The following is a 16251-nucleotide window of genomic DNA, read 5'->3' as shown; positions in this document are numbered from 1 at the left end:
AAACAGAAAAAGGCTCAGTTAAAATCCCACTTCCTTCCTCATTTCCGTAGTCTGCCTTCTGGAACAGCCCCTTCATGTCCTTATCTCCACCAACCTTAGAAGCACGTGGACGGCAATGAACTTGGTAGCAGGGTACTTAGAAGTTCTGCCAATGGTGATGTGAATCAGTTAAAAATAAATGACAGTGAAAAATGCTTGTAAAGATTCTACAACTGTTGTGCATCTTCCAATTTTCATGTCTCTTGGATTATCATAGTAATAATGATCAAAACAGCTAATATTTATTGAGGACTTATTAATGTGGTAGACTCTGTTCTAAGTGCTTTATTTGTGTAACTCAATATTCACAAACACCCTGAGGAAGATAGTACCACCGTCCCCATTTTACAGATTAGGACACTGAGGCACAGTCAGGGTATATAACTTACCCATGGTCACCCAGTATATAATTGGCAGAACCATGATCCAAACTCAGACAATCTGACCCAAAGCCAAAAACCTAATGACTACGCTATATATGATTCATATATCCAGTATGTTTAGTTCTGCTAAGAAAACCAATGGAAAAATAAAGTCATATATAAAAAACTATGTATCATTTAGAAAACATTTATCAAAATTTGATACAGTAAATACATGACTCTTTCTCATCTCCCATTTTCCAATTCAGCAAGAGGAATTAAAAAAGTATACTCAAACGTTTCCCAAAATAAATTAATTAATTAAATACGGACTCTCTAGAAGTTTCTAAAATACCATTTAGCAGGTTAGAAGAAAACAAAGTCAGATACTCACTGGCCAGACTGGAAATCCTTTTCATTCACAACTGCACAGTTAGTTAAAGATAATTCATCTGTAGGACATCTTGCAGCTTGCATACTCTGTAAGAATCAATGATTAGGAAAATAAAATTAAGTCACCTTTTATTTTCTTAAAGAATATTTTATGCTTCCTTGTCCTCTATTCCCCATCACCTGTAGTAAACGCTTACTGTTTTTGATCCCTAACTCTGTGGTAACAATAAACCCTGCCTTTCGGAAACTGCTCCCTCCCCATTCCACGTGCTTCTGTGGGCCTGCCAATCACAGCACACGTGCAATCACACAGAGTACTATCCCATCCACGGGACTTTATATAGACAGGCGCTAGAAGAAAGGCACTCTCCCTCGCATCACCACCACACGAAGGAAGCCTTTCTGCTCTAAAAGAAGAAAACTATCGCAGAGAAAGCAAAGGTGACAGAGACACAGACAGACACCTTGAGACTCAGACCTGACAACGAAGTTAAAACCCTTGAGACCAGTTCTGAAAGTTGGTTGAGTCAATAAACTCTTTTTTGCTCAAGCTTGAGTTGGTTTTCCATTTCTTCCAAAAAAAAAAAAAAAAAAAGATTTTGACATAAAAATGCAATGATGTAAATTCAATACATTTGAAAAAGTATCTCCTCATAAGAGATCTCAAGTGGCTATGAACCATTTCTTCTATAGACTAAGAAAAGCTATCTTCCAAATACCTCCCAACAAAAATAATTACAGGTATATTTAAAATAAAATAGCAATTAACAGTCCTTTTGATCAACATTGATCAACAGCTACTAGTAAAACATTCCTTCATATAATGTATGTAACCAATAATCCTTCCACCATCCTCTAGGGTTTCCTAGTTATTGAAATATGACACTCATAGTCTGTTTATGACTAACATACTCACTCTTCAAACCTCAAGCCAAAGCTGATTCTTCTTAAATTTGTCTCCCAAATACAAATTTATAGAGGAAAATAAATTACTCTTTGCCTTGCTTTTGTTTTTAATAAAAGGCTAGTTTCAATACAGCTACCCCAGTTGTTCAGAGCAGTGGTCTCTAAAGTGGGGTATGTGCACCTGAAGGGTTTGCTGGATAATCCTTTGGGGTATAAGAAGAAAATATCAGTTCTTCTATTTATATTTATTTATACCCATTTTTATTAAAGATGAACCCCATGCTAAGTATATATTCTGCCTTAAGATATAACCTAATGACACTAATAATATAACCTAATGACACTAATAAAGTCTTCATAATCTGCCAGGCCTTTAAAAATTCAGTATTCACAGCAAGAGATAAACTTCTCTAATTTTTCCACCTATGTTTAAAGTCACATCCTATTGAATCTAGCAATTCACAGCATTGTATTAAAGTTAAATAACTGTTGAAACTGCTAAGGTTTCCTGAGAGAAAAGACAAGAAGCTATGACCCACAGTAAAAATGACTAAAATGATACATGGAAAATAAAATGGTGACAAACTAGTATTCTTCTATTGGTAAAGATAGCCAAAATCTCTTAGAAAACTCTAAAGAGCTGAAGATATCAGGACATGTTATAGAGTGTAGGAGGTCTGCTATATAGTAGAATCAAAATATAGTTATTTCTTTCATCTTAGAAGATTTGCTAGGTAATTGCAAAACACACCAAGAACTACAATTTTGCGAGTCACTAAAGGAAAGATGTAGTGAAAAAGACACAGTCTAAACTATAAATGAAACAATACGCGTTATGGGAAAACTGTGACCACTGATGGAATGGCTGTTTTGACTGGAATAAAAAGAATAATTCCAGAATAAAGTTACAAAGACAGCACATTAAGTGAAAGTTGTTCACTGTTTCATTCACAGGTAAACTGTTGCTGCATACAAGTCAGAGCCAAAGGTGTGCACATGTCCTTCATGATGTCACTGAGGTCAACTTTATCAAAACAAGACCTTTACAATATAGAATCTTTCCTACACTCTGTAAAAGGCCAGGAAGCAGTGTAAAATCTTTTTTTTTTTTTTTTTTGGTAAACCATATAGGGATTCACTGGTTACCAAAAGGTAAAGTGCTACCAATAAGATATTAAAAAAAGAAAGAAAAAGAAAAGAAAAATTCACCTTGCTCCTACAAGATAAAAATGAACAAAAACAAAAAGTAAAAAATACCTTGTGCTAACGAATAGAGCACATTTCAAAAATGGTTACTTAGAAACATTTCCATTGCTAAGCGATTCTGCTATTGAAAACAATGTATATTACCTAAAAACAAGCAAGAAATAAAAACTCTCATATCTGCATGCTTTAAAAAGTTAGAAGCAAACTTTTCTAATCTTTAAAAAAATCATCTAAATGATTTTTCAATGATTTTTGAACCCATTTATTAGTACTATAAAAGTACAATACATTCTGATTAGTCTGCAAGAAAAATAGATGGAAATTTACCAACCACATTTCACACATTTCAATAAAACATTTCCATAAATGGTACACAATCTGGGGGAATTTCAAAAGTACAGCTAAATTTCCCCCATTCTTATCTATGCTTTGATGGCCATTAAAATCAAGTAACAAAAAACCCCTGAATTTAGGGCTTCCCTGGTGGCACAGTGGTTAGGAATACGCCTGCCAATGCAGGGGACATGGGTTTGAGCCCTGGTCTGAGAAGATCCCACACGCCACAGAGCAATTAAGCCCATGCGCCACCATTACTGAGCCTGTGCTCTAGAGTCCGCGAGCCACAACTACTGAGCCTGCGTGGCACAACTATTGAAGGCCGCGCGCCTAGAGCCCGTGCTCCGCAACAAGAGAAGACACCGCAATGAGAAGCCTGCACACTGCAATGAAGAGTAGCCCCCACTCGACACAACTAGAGAAAGCCTGCGCACAGCAACGAAGACCCAACACAGCCAAAAATAAATAAATAATTTTTTAAAAAAACCTGAATTTAGAAATAGACCTCTGAATAGCTGTATTACAAAATATTAAACCTAGATTTTAAAGAATAGTAAAGCATCACTTTGCTTTCTGAATTATTAATAAATAAAATTAAGAGAATTTTCTACAGTTCACCTTTAGCTCATCCTTCTTTTTTGTGTATGTTTTACTATGTATATAAACTATTAGTGTATCACTTAAAAATAAATAGGTATATATACTGGGGATATAGGATCAAAACATATTTTGTGTATGAGATCTATGAAATCACTAATTTAGAACATGACACAAATAAGGTCATAAGTTTGCTTTCCGAATGAGATAGTATTTTTGCCCATGGTCACCATTTGACCAGCCACCTGACCAAACTGTGCAGAACTTTGTTTCCCTCTTACCCTGGGGTCTCTCTCACATACAAGCTTCTTTCTTTTTTTTTTTTTTTTCAATATTTTAACCCCGAGGCCCTGCAAAATCCAGAACTGCTTTCTATGACATTCAAGTTCTTTTTTTTTTATCCTATAAATTTATTTATTTTTGGCTGCACTGGGTCTTCGATACTACGCTCAGCCTTTCTCTAATTGTAGCGAGTGGGGGCTACTCTTCGTTGTGGTGCGCGGGCTTCTCGTTGCGGTGGCTTCTCTTGTTGCAGGGCACAGGCTCTAGGTGTGTGGGCTTCAGTAGTTGTGGCTCGCAGGTTCTAGAGCGCAGGCTCAGTAGTTGTGGCACACAGGCTTAGTTGCTCCACGGCATGTGGGATCTTCCTGGACCAGGGCTCGAACCTGTGTCCCCTGCATTGGCAGGCGGATTCTTAACCACTGCACCACCAGGGAAGTCCCACTTCTTTCTCTTATATTCCTCTCTTCCCTAACTCTGAGCCCCTTGTCCAGCCAACTCCTACTTATTCTACAATTTCTCAGCTCAGACATTACATTTTCTAGAAGACCTTCCTAGATATCTTCTCCTCCTATAAGATAAAGGTCAAATGGAAGAACTTAACTGTATTTTTATTATCTGTTTACACTGCGTAAAAGACATAAGGTTCTCAAGGACTGAGACTACATCTTGCTCGGATCTATGGTTCCCAGGGCTAAGGCAGGGCATGGCACACAGTCAGTGCTCATTAAACATTTGTTGAATAAATGAACTTACAGATCAATACAATCTATCCCAACTTCAGAATAAACAATTCAAAGAACATGGACACAAAGGACATTTCAAGGTTACTTAGGAAGTGATATAATTTAAATAAAATTATCTAATAGTTCAAAATTACACAGAATTGATATAGCCAAAGTTATGTAAAAATTTACAAAATGCTAAGTTAACCTTTTCATTTGTAAACTTGTTTACTTGTCAAAGAGTTGGTGTCCTTTAAATAAGCGTGAAAAAATCTGTAAAAGTCATCTGGCTGGCCAACTAAAACAGATGCTGTGAGCAAACGGCCTCCCTACTGGAGTCTAGAAGCATCTGTGTTTTTATGGTAAGCCAAGCACGGTATCTCATTTTCTCATCAAAATATGAGACCCTATAAATAGTAGCTGTTTACTTATCACAATAATGCCAAGGGAACATGCCACAATTTTTCTAACACTGACCTTGCCTCTAGGAAACAATGATAAAAGCCCAGCCACGACGGCCACATAGCTATTATGAAATGAAAATACGAAACTGACAGGCAAATTTATATAAGTTTAGTTATCTGAGGTACTAGAATATTTAACTGTCTGAAGGCTATAAAATGTTTTCATTAACAACTTGAAATGTAAAAAATTATTAACTCATTGCTACGCAAAAGAATGAAAATCTCAACAAATTTTTAATGAAAACTTCAGCAGAAGTAATTATATCATTACTTTGAACCCTCTTGCACTGTTGGTGGGAATGTAAATTGATACAGCCATTATGCAGGTTCCTTAAAACACTAAAAATAGAACTACCATATGACCCAGCAATCCCACTACTGGGCATATACCCAGAGAAAACCATAATTCAAAAGACACATGCACCCCAATGTTCATTACAGCACTATTTCCAATAGCCAGGACATGGAAGCAACCTAAATGTCCATCAACAGAGGAATGGATAAAGAAGATGTGGTCCATATATACAATGGAATATTACTCAACCATAAAAAGGAATGAGGGCTTCCCTGGTGGCGCAGTGGTTGAGAGTCCGCCTGCCAATGCAGGGGACATGATTCATGCCCCAGTCCGGGAAGATCCCACAAGCTGCGGAGCGGCTAAGCCTGTGAGCCATGGCCGCTGGGCCTGCGCGTCCGGAGCCTGTGCTCCGCAGCAGGAGAGGCCACAACAGTGAGAGGCCCGCGTACCACAAAAAAAAAAAAAAAAAAAAAGGAATGAAATTGGGTCATCTGCAGAGACGTGGATGGACCTAAAGAGTATCATACAGAGTGAAGTAAGTCACAAAGAGAAAAAAAAAATATCGTTATTAACACATATATGTGGAATCTAGAAAAATGGTAGAGATGATTTTTTTTTTTTAAATAAATTTATTTATTTTTGGCTGCTTTGGTTCTTCGTTGCTGTGTGCGGCCGTCTCTAGCTGCAGCGAGCAGGGGTTATTCTCCGTTGCGGTGCATGGGCTTCTCACTGCAGTGGCTTCTCTTGTTGCGGAGCACGGGCTTTAGGTGCACAAGCTTCAGTAGTTGTGGCACGTGGGCTCTGTAGTTGTGGTGCACGGGCTTAGTTACTCCGCGGCATATGGGCTCTTCCCAGACCAGGGTTTGAACCAATGTCCCCTGCACTGGCAAGCGGACTCTTTAACCACTGCACCACCAGGGAAGCCCGATATAGATGATCTTATTTGCAAAGTAGAAACAGAGACACAGACATAGAGAACAAACGTATGGATACCAAGGGGGAAAGGGGGTTGGGTGGGATGAATTGGAAGATTAGGACTGACATATATACACTATTGATACTATGTATAAAATAGATTACTAATGAGAAACTACTGTTTAGCACAGGGAACTCTATTCAATGCTCTTTGGTGACCTAAATGGGAAGGAAATCCAAAAAAGAGGGGATATATGTGTACATATAGCTGATTCACTTTGCTGTACAGCAGAAACTAAAACATTGTAAAGCAACTATACTCCAGTGTAAATTTTAAAAATACTCCTTTCTTTTCCAATTACATATCTGCATGAGACAACAGATTGAATGCAGATGCAGATGTGTGAGAATTACAGCTGTCTTCTAAGTCAGAGATTTGCAAAAATGTAAAACAGTGCCACTCACTATTTTTTTTTTTCGCCTTGCAAACTATAGTTATCTTTTCATAAAGATAGGTTCTTTTTTTTTAAACATCTTTATTGGAGTATACTTGCTTTAAAATGGTGTGTCAGCCTCTGCTTAAAGATAGGTTCTTTATGATAACCTGTAATGGGCTTTAATGTTATTTTTAAATGACTCCATCAATAAATATTAAAAAATTTTTTAAATATATAATCCTTATGCCAAAGGAAAAAAAAAGTTATATCATTACTTACGTGAGAGCCTTTAAAGTGCAGAAAGAGAACTGGCTTCTTCCCATCAAAAAGAAAAAAATTGGGCGGGGGGGGCAGGTAATCAGGACTCCTCTGGGCATCACTGCATAGTTTTCAAATTTAAATAACATACTTTCATCCAAAGGTCCACTTTAAAAATTGGATTTTTAAAATATATGCTTTATTGTTTACCAAAGAACTCAGTAGGGCAAAATAAATAGAAAAACCCAAAGCGTGTAGTACCTGATTATAAGACCTCATTACAGATAACTGCAACACTCATGAATCCATTGGTCTTCTCTGTGGTGCTTCAGGCCTAGGTTACATCTGTCTAGAGACACAAATTCCCCCACAGGAAAGGGAAGTAGGACAGAATATACGAACTTGCCCCAGAGCCAGCTCAGCTAACAAGTCTCACTCAATTTTGTGCTTCCTGAAAAATAACATTTTATAACTGCACTATTCAATAAAGTAACCACTAGACACATATGGTTATTAAAATTAAAACTAATTAAAAATTTAAAATTCAGGTGCACTAGTCACATTTCAAGTGCCACATGTGGCTATTAACTGTCACTGAAGAAAGTTTCATTAGATGGTGCTAGTCTAGAGCAGTGTGAGAAAGGCCATCAGTAATCCGTGTCTTCAGGCCTATGGAACCACTCTGCTATAAACTCCTGAAATAATAATTTCTATTAAAATTGTGACGTCCTGTGGGACTAGAAGTGATGGACAGAAATAAGCTAAATTTGTGTGTCCTATAGTAATCTTGCAAAGAGCATGGAGGGATACCCTTCACATTATCCATCTCAAATCAGTAACTATTCACATAGGTGACATCCCTTAGGGCCTTAAAATTCCTTTCCAAACTTATATTGAAAAAGAAAAAAAAACCTGAGCTCCCATTTTGGTTTTTTGAGGGGAAAAAAAAAACACAAAGGAAAATATAAAAGGCTGACAGCACTAAATAGTGGCAAAGATGTAATGCAGTTTCTTATAAGGTTAATGTGACCCAGCAGATCTACCCCTAGGTTTTAAGCAAAGAGAAATGAAAACATACAGCCACACAACGACTAGTACACAAACGGTCACAGCAACTTTATTCATAATAGTCAAAAGCTGAAATAACACGAAGATCTACCAACAGTTGAATGGATAAACAAATTGTGGCACAGCCATACAATGGAACACTACCCAGCAATTAAAAAGAAACTACCTACTGATATATGCAACAACATGAGTAAACCTCAAAAACATAATGCCAAGTAAAGCCAGATGCTTACATAATATAGGATGAACTCTTTTGCATCACCTTGTAATTACATGAAATCATAGAAGAAGCAAAATTAATCTAGAGTAACAACCACACACACACACACAATCAGTGATTGCCTGGGGCCGGGGTGAAATGAACAGCAGAAAAGCATGAAGTAATTTTTTGAGATAACAGAAATGTTCTATGTCTTGATTGTATTTTATTGTATATAGGTTATACCTCAATAAAGTTGAGAAGTGATGGTCTGATTTTTTAATGGCTGGGCAATCACCAATAATTCCCATGTAAAGACAGTATAAATGTTCAAACTAGAAAACATAGTTTAGGTACAAGGTACATACACACATGCAACAAAGACCTAGACCTTGGTACATCTGTACTCAGGTAGGCCTACTGGAAAAGAAAGCCAACTAGGTCTGCAGAACAGATTCAGTTCTCTCCCCAACCAGTCCTCATCCAAGCTGTAGGAATAAACAGAACTAGGAGAATGGCCAGATCTACCTCTAAAGGCCAGTCTAAGGTTGCTGACCATATTGGCCTGCTAGTCCTGGGCACAGGATGTGAAAAGAGGAAGTATAAAACCTACAACTCCTGGCATGAATGTCCCATACTAACCATCAGATTGGCAATTCTTCCTCCTGAGAAAAGTAAGATTGTTTGTTTTCCCTGTAATAATTCTTCCACTAAGACGCAAGGGAATTTGATCTAAAGTTCTACTCTCCCTATGGGCAGGAATGGAAACAGGAGGACATAGGAATAAATGCACAACCACCCAAACATACACAAGAGAATTAAATGAAGTATTCTTATTCACTTGATATAGAGTAAATAATAAATCTCAGCTATTATTATGACCATCACAGAGATATTCAGTAAAGAATTATTTGTAATAAAAAAAAATCACAGTCTAAAGCTAAATAAATGCCGTGAATAGGCGCATGGTTAAAAGTATCACAACTATGCAGCCATTTAAAAGGTCAAGGTACCTCTGTATGTACTGACAAGGGAAATGTCCACAATATAGAATTAAGTTTTAAAAAAGAAATAAAATAGCATGTAGAGTAAGTTTTTAATAAAAAAGATACACACTAAATTAGTTACCACTGAGGTGAAACAAGAAGGTATAAATGAAACACCTTCGCTTTTCACAATTCTGAATGGTTGGAACTGTTTTTTACAATAAACTGTTTTTTACAATAAATAACCCTTATCTTAGGAAAATAATTTTAAATATAGAGAACTTTTATGTACAAAGTTGTCCTCTACAGGATTACTTTAACGGTGATGAATTAGAAGCAAACTAAAAGTCCTATTTCAAAGTGATGGTCAATGAAAACTAAAACATATCCACTTAATTAAATATCATATCCTCATAATATTCAAATCACAGGATAGTATATGTATACATGTATATATATACATATATATATATAAATTTTACTTTATAGTTTTATTTTTTTAAATATAGCAAAGAAATTAAATAAAAACACACCAGGGCTTCCCTGGTGGCGCAGTGGTTGAGAGTCCGCCTGCCGATCCAGGGGACGCCAGTTCGTGCCCCGGTCCGGGAGGATCCCACATGCCGCGGAGTGGCTAGGGCCGTGAGCCTGTGCTCCGAAACGGGAGAGGCCACAACAGTGAGAGGCCCGCGTACCGCAAAAATAAATAAATAAATTAAAAATAAAAACACACCAAAATGTAAAAAACAATTGTGATTGGACAATGGGACTATGAGTGATTTATTTTCTTCCTTTCTGCATTTTCCAAGTTAAAAAATATAGATAGCTGCTATTTTACTACCCAAATTAAAATTTTTGTATTAAAGTTAATTGATGGTATATTTCATTTCAGACCTCTGTTTCTGCATAGACAGTGATGACCTCACACATTAGGAAAATAACTGGAAGGACATGCTTAATAAAAGGACACTGTCATTATTCATGAAATATAAGACATGGTCTCATAATTTGCTTATGTGTGTTTTTTCTTCATAATTAAACCATGTAGGTTAAATCTAATTCTCTTTGACTACAGTGTGGCAAAGATTTTTGTATATAAATTAAGAAAACATACTTTTTAATAAACTCTGTAAGAAATTACAAGATATGGTCTGAAACACAGAATCTTTTGATAGATATACAAAGAGTTAAAATTTTATTTATACTGGGCAGATTAACCAATGACTGAGCATCAAAATGAACACCAAGTCATAAGCCAGTTAACTAAATCCTTGGCTCTGTGAATAAATAATTTCCTCTCCAAGACTGCATTAACTTGGGAACATTCATTAATGCCTCAAAATACATTACTTTAAAATTTGGAGAAGTACTTGGTACAATAGTTAGCACGTAATAGACACTCAATAAATATTTGTGGAATTAAAAAATTGGTAGGGCTTCCCTGGTGGCGCATTGGTTGAGAGTCCGCCTGCCGATGCAGGGGACACAGGTTCGTGCCCCGGTCTGGGAAGATCCCACATGCCGTGGAGTGGCTGGGCCCGTGAGCCATGGCCGCTGAGCCCGCGCATCCAGAGCCTGTGCTCCGCAACGGGAGAGGCCACAACAGTGAGAGGCCTGCGTACCGCAAAAAAAAAAAAAAAAAAAAAAAGAATATCCAAGTAAATGTAGAGATATATGATGTCATTCTATGCAATGACTTAATACTGTAAGGATATCATCAACTCCAAATTAACCTATAAACTTAATGTAATTATAAGAAAATCCAATGGAACTTCAGCAAATTCAATCTAAACTGTAACTGGCAAAGTTTTATAAATGTAATAGGCAAAATGAGAAGGGAACAAAATTTTTTTTTAATTTGTGAAAGTAGCCAAGAAAAATTTCACAAAGAATGAGACTGGCCCTACTAGACATCAAAACACGCTGTACACAGTAATTAAAACAATTTAGTGGAATTCCCTGGTAGTCCAGTGGTTAGGCTCCACGCTTTCACTGCCGAGGGCCGGGGTTCAATCCCTGGTTGGGGAACTAAGATCCCGTGGCCAAAAAAAAAACCTAAAAATAAAATTAAAATAAAACAATGTATTGTAGTATTAGTACAGAAACAGTTCAATGGAGTAGAACAAACAATCCAGAAATAGAACCAGGTGAGAACTTGATATGTGAGATTTAGAATCAGTAGAGGAAAGCTGAACTACTCAATAAATGGCACTGAGGCGAATGATTATCCACTTGGTGGCTGGACTGGAGGAGAGTCAATAATAACAGCTAATGTGTTTTGAGAGCTTATTACACGCCAGGCGCTGTTTTAAAAGCTTTACACACCTGCAAACACCCGGCCCTCGCTCTAGCTAACATTTTTGTTTTCTCATAGGAAAATTACTTCTCTCTAAATGATTTTTAAAATATGACTCATTCTGAATTTTGTATACTTAGAAGATAAAAAAATCTAATTTTAAAGTGAATAAACTAAAGATTGTGTGTTTTAATCCTATAGCTACCTCTAATTTGATTCAAGCTCGTACTGTAGCTCCATTTGGTCACATTCAAGGATCACAGCATTCTATTCTTAACCTTACAGAAGCATCTTAAGGCACGTATCTCAAATGTATAAGGAGGTAGAATCCCTCATCTGTAGGTTTGATGGCAACCCGCCTATGCAGCCTTTGGTCTTTCGCCTCTTGGGTCACTGACAGTAAGCCTCTCTCATTCCAGAGGCAGGTCCACACCCCTCATAGTGACTTAAAAAGCAAAAGTTCCTTAATTCTCTTACCTCAAATTATCAACCTTTCTCTCTTCACTTTACAACCAAATTTCTCAAGTCTCCTTCCTTGCCTCCCATCTTCTCATCCTCTGGCAATCTTCTTTGAAATCCTCTCCAGCAACTACTTTACTGCAATGGCTCTTCCAAGTCACCAATGCCTTTCTAATTGAGAAATTCAGGGGTATCTCCCTCTCCTCAGTATTCATTTTAATTTGTTTCTCTGGCTGTCCTAACGTCATCATTAACCTTTCAATTCATTCAAATTCACAATTTCAAGGTCATTCTCCCCTTCACCATCCAATACACTCACGCACGTGCACACACATACATAAATTGGGGCCAAGACCTATTAATTCTACTTCTGCACTGTAACTTGCATTTGATTCCTCCCTTCCATCCTCACAACTGTTGATCTATTTCAGCCAACATCACCTCTCTCCTAAAAAAACTGCAATAACCTGATTGGTTTCTCTGACTCTAATTTCTCTTCTCCAATTCAATCTTCTGTCTGCCACCAGACATGACCTAAAACTAAAAATGTGATTCCTAAATAATAAAGCCCATGTATTGATACTTCATATTCCTAACTCCATATCTTTGTTTTATACTACCCCTTTTGCCTGAATTTCCTATTCCAAACCCCTTCCACCTATGGAATCTTACCCATCTTACAAAGCCAAGTCTATACAACTCTTTGTTTGGTTCCTAGTAAGACTGGGTATCTCCCATATCTCTATTATTTGTGCTTCTCCAACAGTCTTATCACTACTTATCACCAGCTGCCTTAAACTACTTAGTTGAGTACCACTATTCTAAGCTCTGGCATGCCTGTGCCACCCAGTATATGCAACGTTAGTTGAAGTGTTTATTAGCATTTTTTGAGATACACTTCTGCTATGGTTTGATGTTTGTCTTCCCAAAATCCATACGTTGACAACCTAATGCCCAAGGCGATGGTATTAGAAGGTGAGGCCTTTGGGAGGTGAGTAGGTCAAGAACCCCCATGAATGGAATTAGTACCTTTATAAAAGAGGGCCCAGAGAACTAGCTTGTCCCTTCCAGCAGGTGAGGATACAATGAGAAGTCTGTGACCCAGAAGAGGGCCCTCACTCAACCATGCTGGCACCCTGATCTTGGACTTCCAGTCTCTAAAACTGTGAGAAATAAATTTCTGTTGTTTATAAGCTACCCAGTCTCTGGTATTTTGTTACAGCAGCCCAAACAGACTAAGACAAGTTCATATAACATAAAATTCATCACTTTAAAGTGTACACTTCGGTGATTTTTAGTATATTCACTACATTGTGCAATTATCACCACTATCTAATTCCAGAACATTTCTAGCACTCCAGAAAGAAACCCTGTACCTATTAGCTATTTAATCCCCATTCTCCCCTGCCTCATCCCTTGGCAACCACTAATCTACATTCTCTTTCTATGAATTTGCCTATTCTGAACATTTCATATAAATAGAATCATACAATCTGTCATCTTTGTGATTGCTTCTTTCAATTAGCATAATATTTTCAAGATCATCTATGTTGTAGCAAGTGACAGCACTCCATTCCTTTTTGTGATCATATTCCACTGTACGGATAACCCACATTTGTTTTATCTATTCATTAGCTGATGGACATTGGGTTATTTCACGTTTTGGCTATTATGAATAATGCTGCTATGAACATTCATGTACAAGTTTATGTATGAACATATATTTTCAACTCACTTGGTTATATAGCTAGGAGAATTGCTGGATCATTCTATGTTTAACTTTTTGAAGAACTGCCGAACTGTTTCCCACAATGGCTGCTCCATTTTACATTTCCACCAACACTGTATGAGGGTCCCAACTTCTCTACACTGTCACCAACACTTTTTTTTTTTTTAACTATAGCCATCCTAGTGGGTGTGAGGTAGTATCCCATTGTGGGATTTGATTTATATTTCTCTAATGACTATGATGCTGAACATCTTTTCATGTGCTTATTAGTCATTTTCACATCTTTTTTGGAGAAATATCTATTCAAATCCTCTGCCCATTTTAAAATAGAGTTTCTTTTTATTGTTGAGTTGTAACGGTTCTTTATACATTCTGGATACTAGACCATTATCAGACATATGATTTATAAATATTTTCTCCCATTCTGTGGGTTGTCTCTTCACTTTCTTGATGCATGATAATTTTAAATTTTGATGAAATCTAATTTATCTATTTTTCCCTTTGGTGCTTGTGCTTTTTGTGTCGTATCTTTTTTTAAAAAATCACTGTTTAATGCAAGGTCATGCAGATTTTCACCTTTGTTTCCTTCTAAGAATTTTATAGATTTAGATCTTTGACCCATTCTGAGTTCATGTTTGTATGTGGTGTGAGGTAAGGGTCTAGGTTCATTCTTTTGCATGTAGATATCCAGTTGTCTCAGCATCACTTGTTAAAAAGACTATTCTTTCCCCACTGAATGGTCTTGGCCCTCTGTTGAAAATCAATTAACCATAAATGTATGGTTTTCTTCTGGACTCTCAATTCTATTCCACTGGTTTACATGACTATGTGACTATCCTTAGGCCAGTGCCATATCATCTTGATTACTGTACTTTATAATAAGTTTTGAAATCAGGAAGTGTGTCCTCCAACTTTACTCTTCTTTTTCTTTTTCAAATTGTTGTGGCTAAAATGGCTTTGCAACTCCATATGAATTTTAGGATCAGCTTGTCCACTTCTGGGAACAAAGCAGTTGGAATTTTGAAAGAGGCTGCACTGAATTTATAGATCAATTTTGGGAGTATTCCGATCCATGAACAGATTTTCATCTACGTTTCCTTCTAAGAAGATGTCTTTCCATGTATTTAGATCTTTAATTTCTTTCAATGTGTTTTATAGTTTTCAGTGTACAAATCTTACAATTCTTTGGTTAAACTTAGTCATAGGTATTTTGTTCTTTTTGATGCTATTGTAAATGGAACTGTTTTCTTAATTTTATTTTCAAATTGTTCATTGCTAGTGTATAGAAATGCAACTGATTTTTGTACATTGATCTTGTATCCTGCAACTTTATGGGATTCATTTTTTAGCTCTACGTTTTTTTCTTGTAAATTCTTTCATCTGTATATAGATATAATTTTCTTTCTTTCTAATTTGAATGCCTTTTTTACTCTTTTACTTAACTGCCCTATCTAGAACCTCCAAAATAGTGTTGAATAGAAGTGTAAGACAGCAGACATCCTTATCTTGTTCCTGATCTTAAAGGGGAAAGCTTTCAGTGTTCACCAGTAAGTATGATGTTAGCTGAGGGTTTCTGTGTTAGTTGAAATATATTTGTTGAACTGAATTTTGAGAGTGCCAACTCATAAGGTTGCTCTGAGAGTCTAACAAGAAAGGATCTGTGAAGGTGTTTTCAAAACTGTAAAATACCATTCATTCAATTTAAGATATTCTTATTTAGTAACTTAGTGTTCTTACTCTGAAAAGTTTACTCCAAATGTTCTTAAAGAAATCAAAACAATATTTGTGAAGCTTTTTTTTTTTTTTTATTCCCAACATCCTGATGAAAGTTTGGCACCTACGTTCTTTTGAAGGGTGAAGAAGGAGAGAAGAATTTTTGCAGAAGGAATCAGAACAAGGATCCCAGGCCTTAGAGCCTCTCCCCAGTCCCAACCCCTAAGTCCCACAGCTCTGGGCTCTTCCCTTAGCGAGACACAGGGCATTCAGGAAAGTAGAAAGTTAGAGATGCAAGACAGGCAAGAAGCAAGAGGCAGCATGGTACAGAAGGTGGAACACAAGTTTCAGTAGAAAAAGTTAGCTGTGATTTCAGTTGTTCAGAAAAAAAAAAAGAAAGAAAAAAGTGAGATACCCGAAAATATTAGAAAGTCTACTAAATTTCACATCTTCAAAGCTGCAAAATCTATTGATTTACATCCATATTAATCTAAATTGCTGATGTTAATCTGAGTCACTATAATTAAACATGCTAATAATTCATGATGCAAGTGCCTGTAATACTGAGAGGTTTCTCTGTTTAATA

General features: G+C 36.7%; 1 protein-coding gene across 3 annotated transcripts in view; it reads right to left on the bottom strand.

Annotated features, from left to right (window-relative positions):
• Window positions 1-16251, bottom strand: part of NSF (N-ethylmaleimide sensitive factor, vesicle fusing ATPase) — a 156946-nt gene that overhangs the window by 130888 nt on the left and 9807 nt on the right. For all 3 annotated transcript variants that reach the window (XM_059997645.1, XM_059997644.1, XM_059997648.1), the window contains exon 2: window positions 796-881. In XM_059997645.1, coding sequence (XP_059853628.1) covers window positions 796-881 — 86 coding nt within the window. The remainder of the gene's footprint in view (window positions 1-795; window positions 882-16251) is intronic.

The sequence above is a fragment of the Delphinus delphis genome, chromosome 19 (genome assembly GCF_949987515.2).
Source record: "Delphinus delphis chromosome 19, mDelDel1.2, whole genome shotgun sequence".
Lineage (NCBI taxonomy): Eukaryota > Metazoa > Chordata > Mammalia > Artiodactyla > Delphinidae > Delphinus > Delphinus delphis.
The sequence above is the reverse complement of the archived record's forward strand: the minus strand, read 5'-3'. Positions and strand labels throughout refer to the sequence as shown.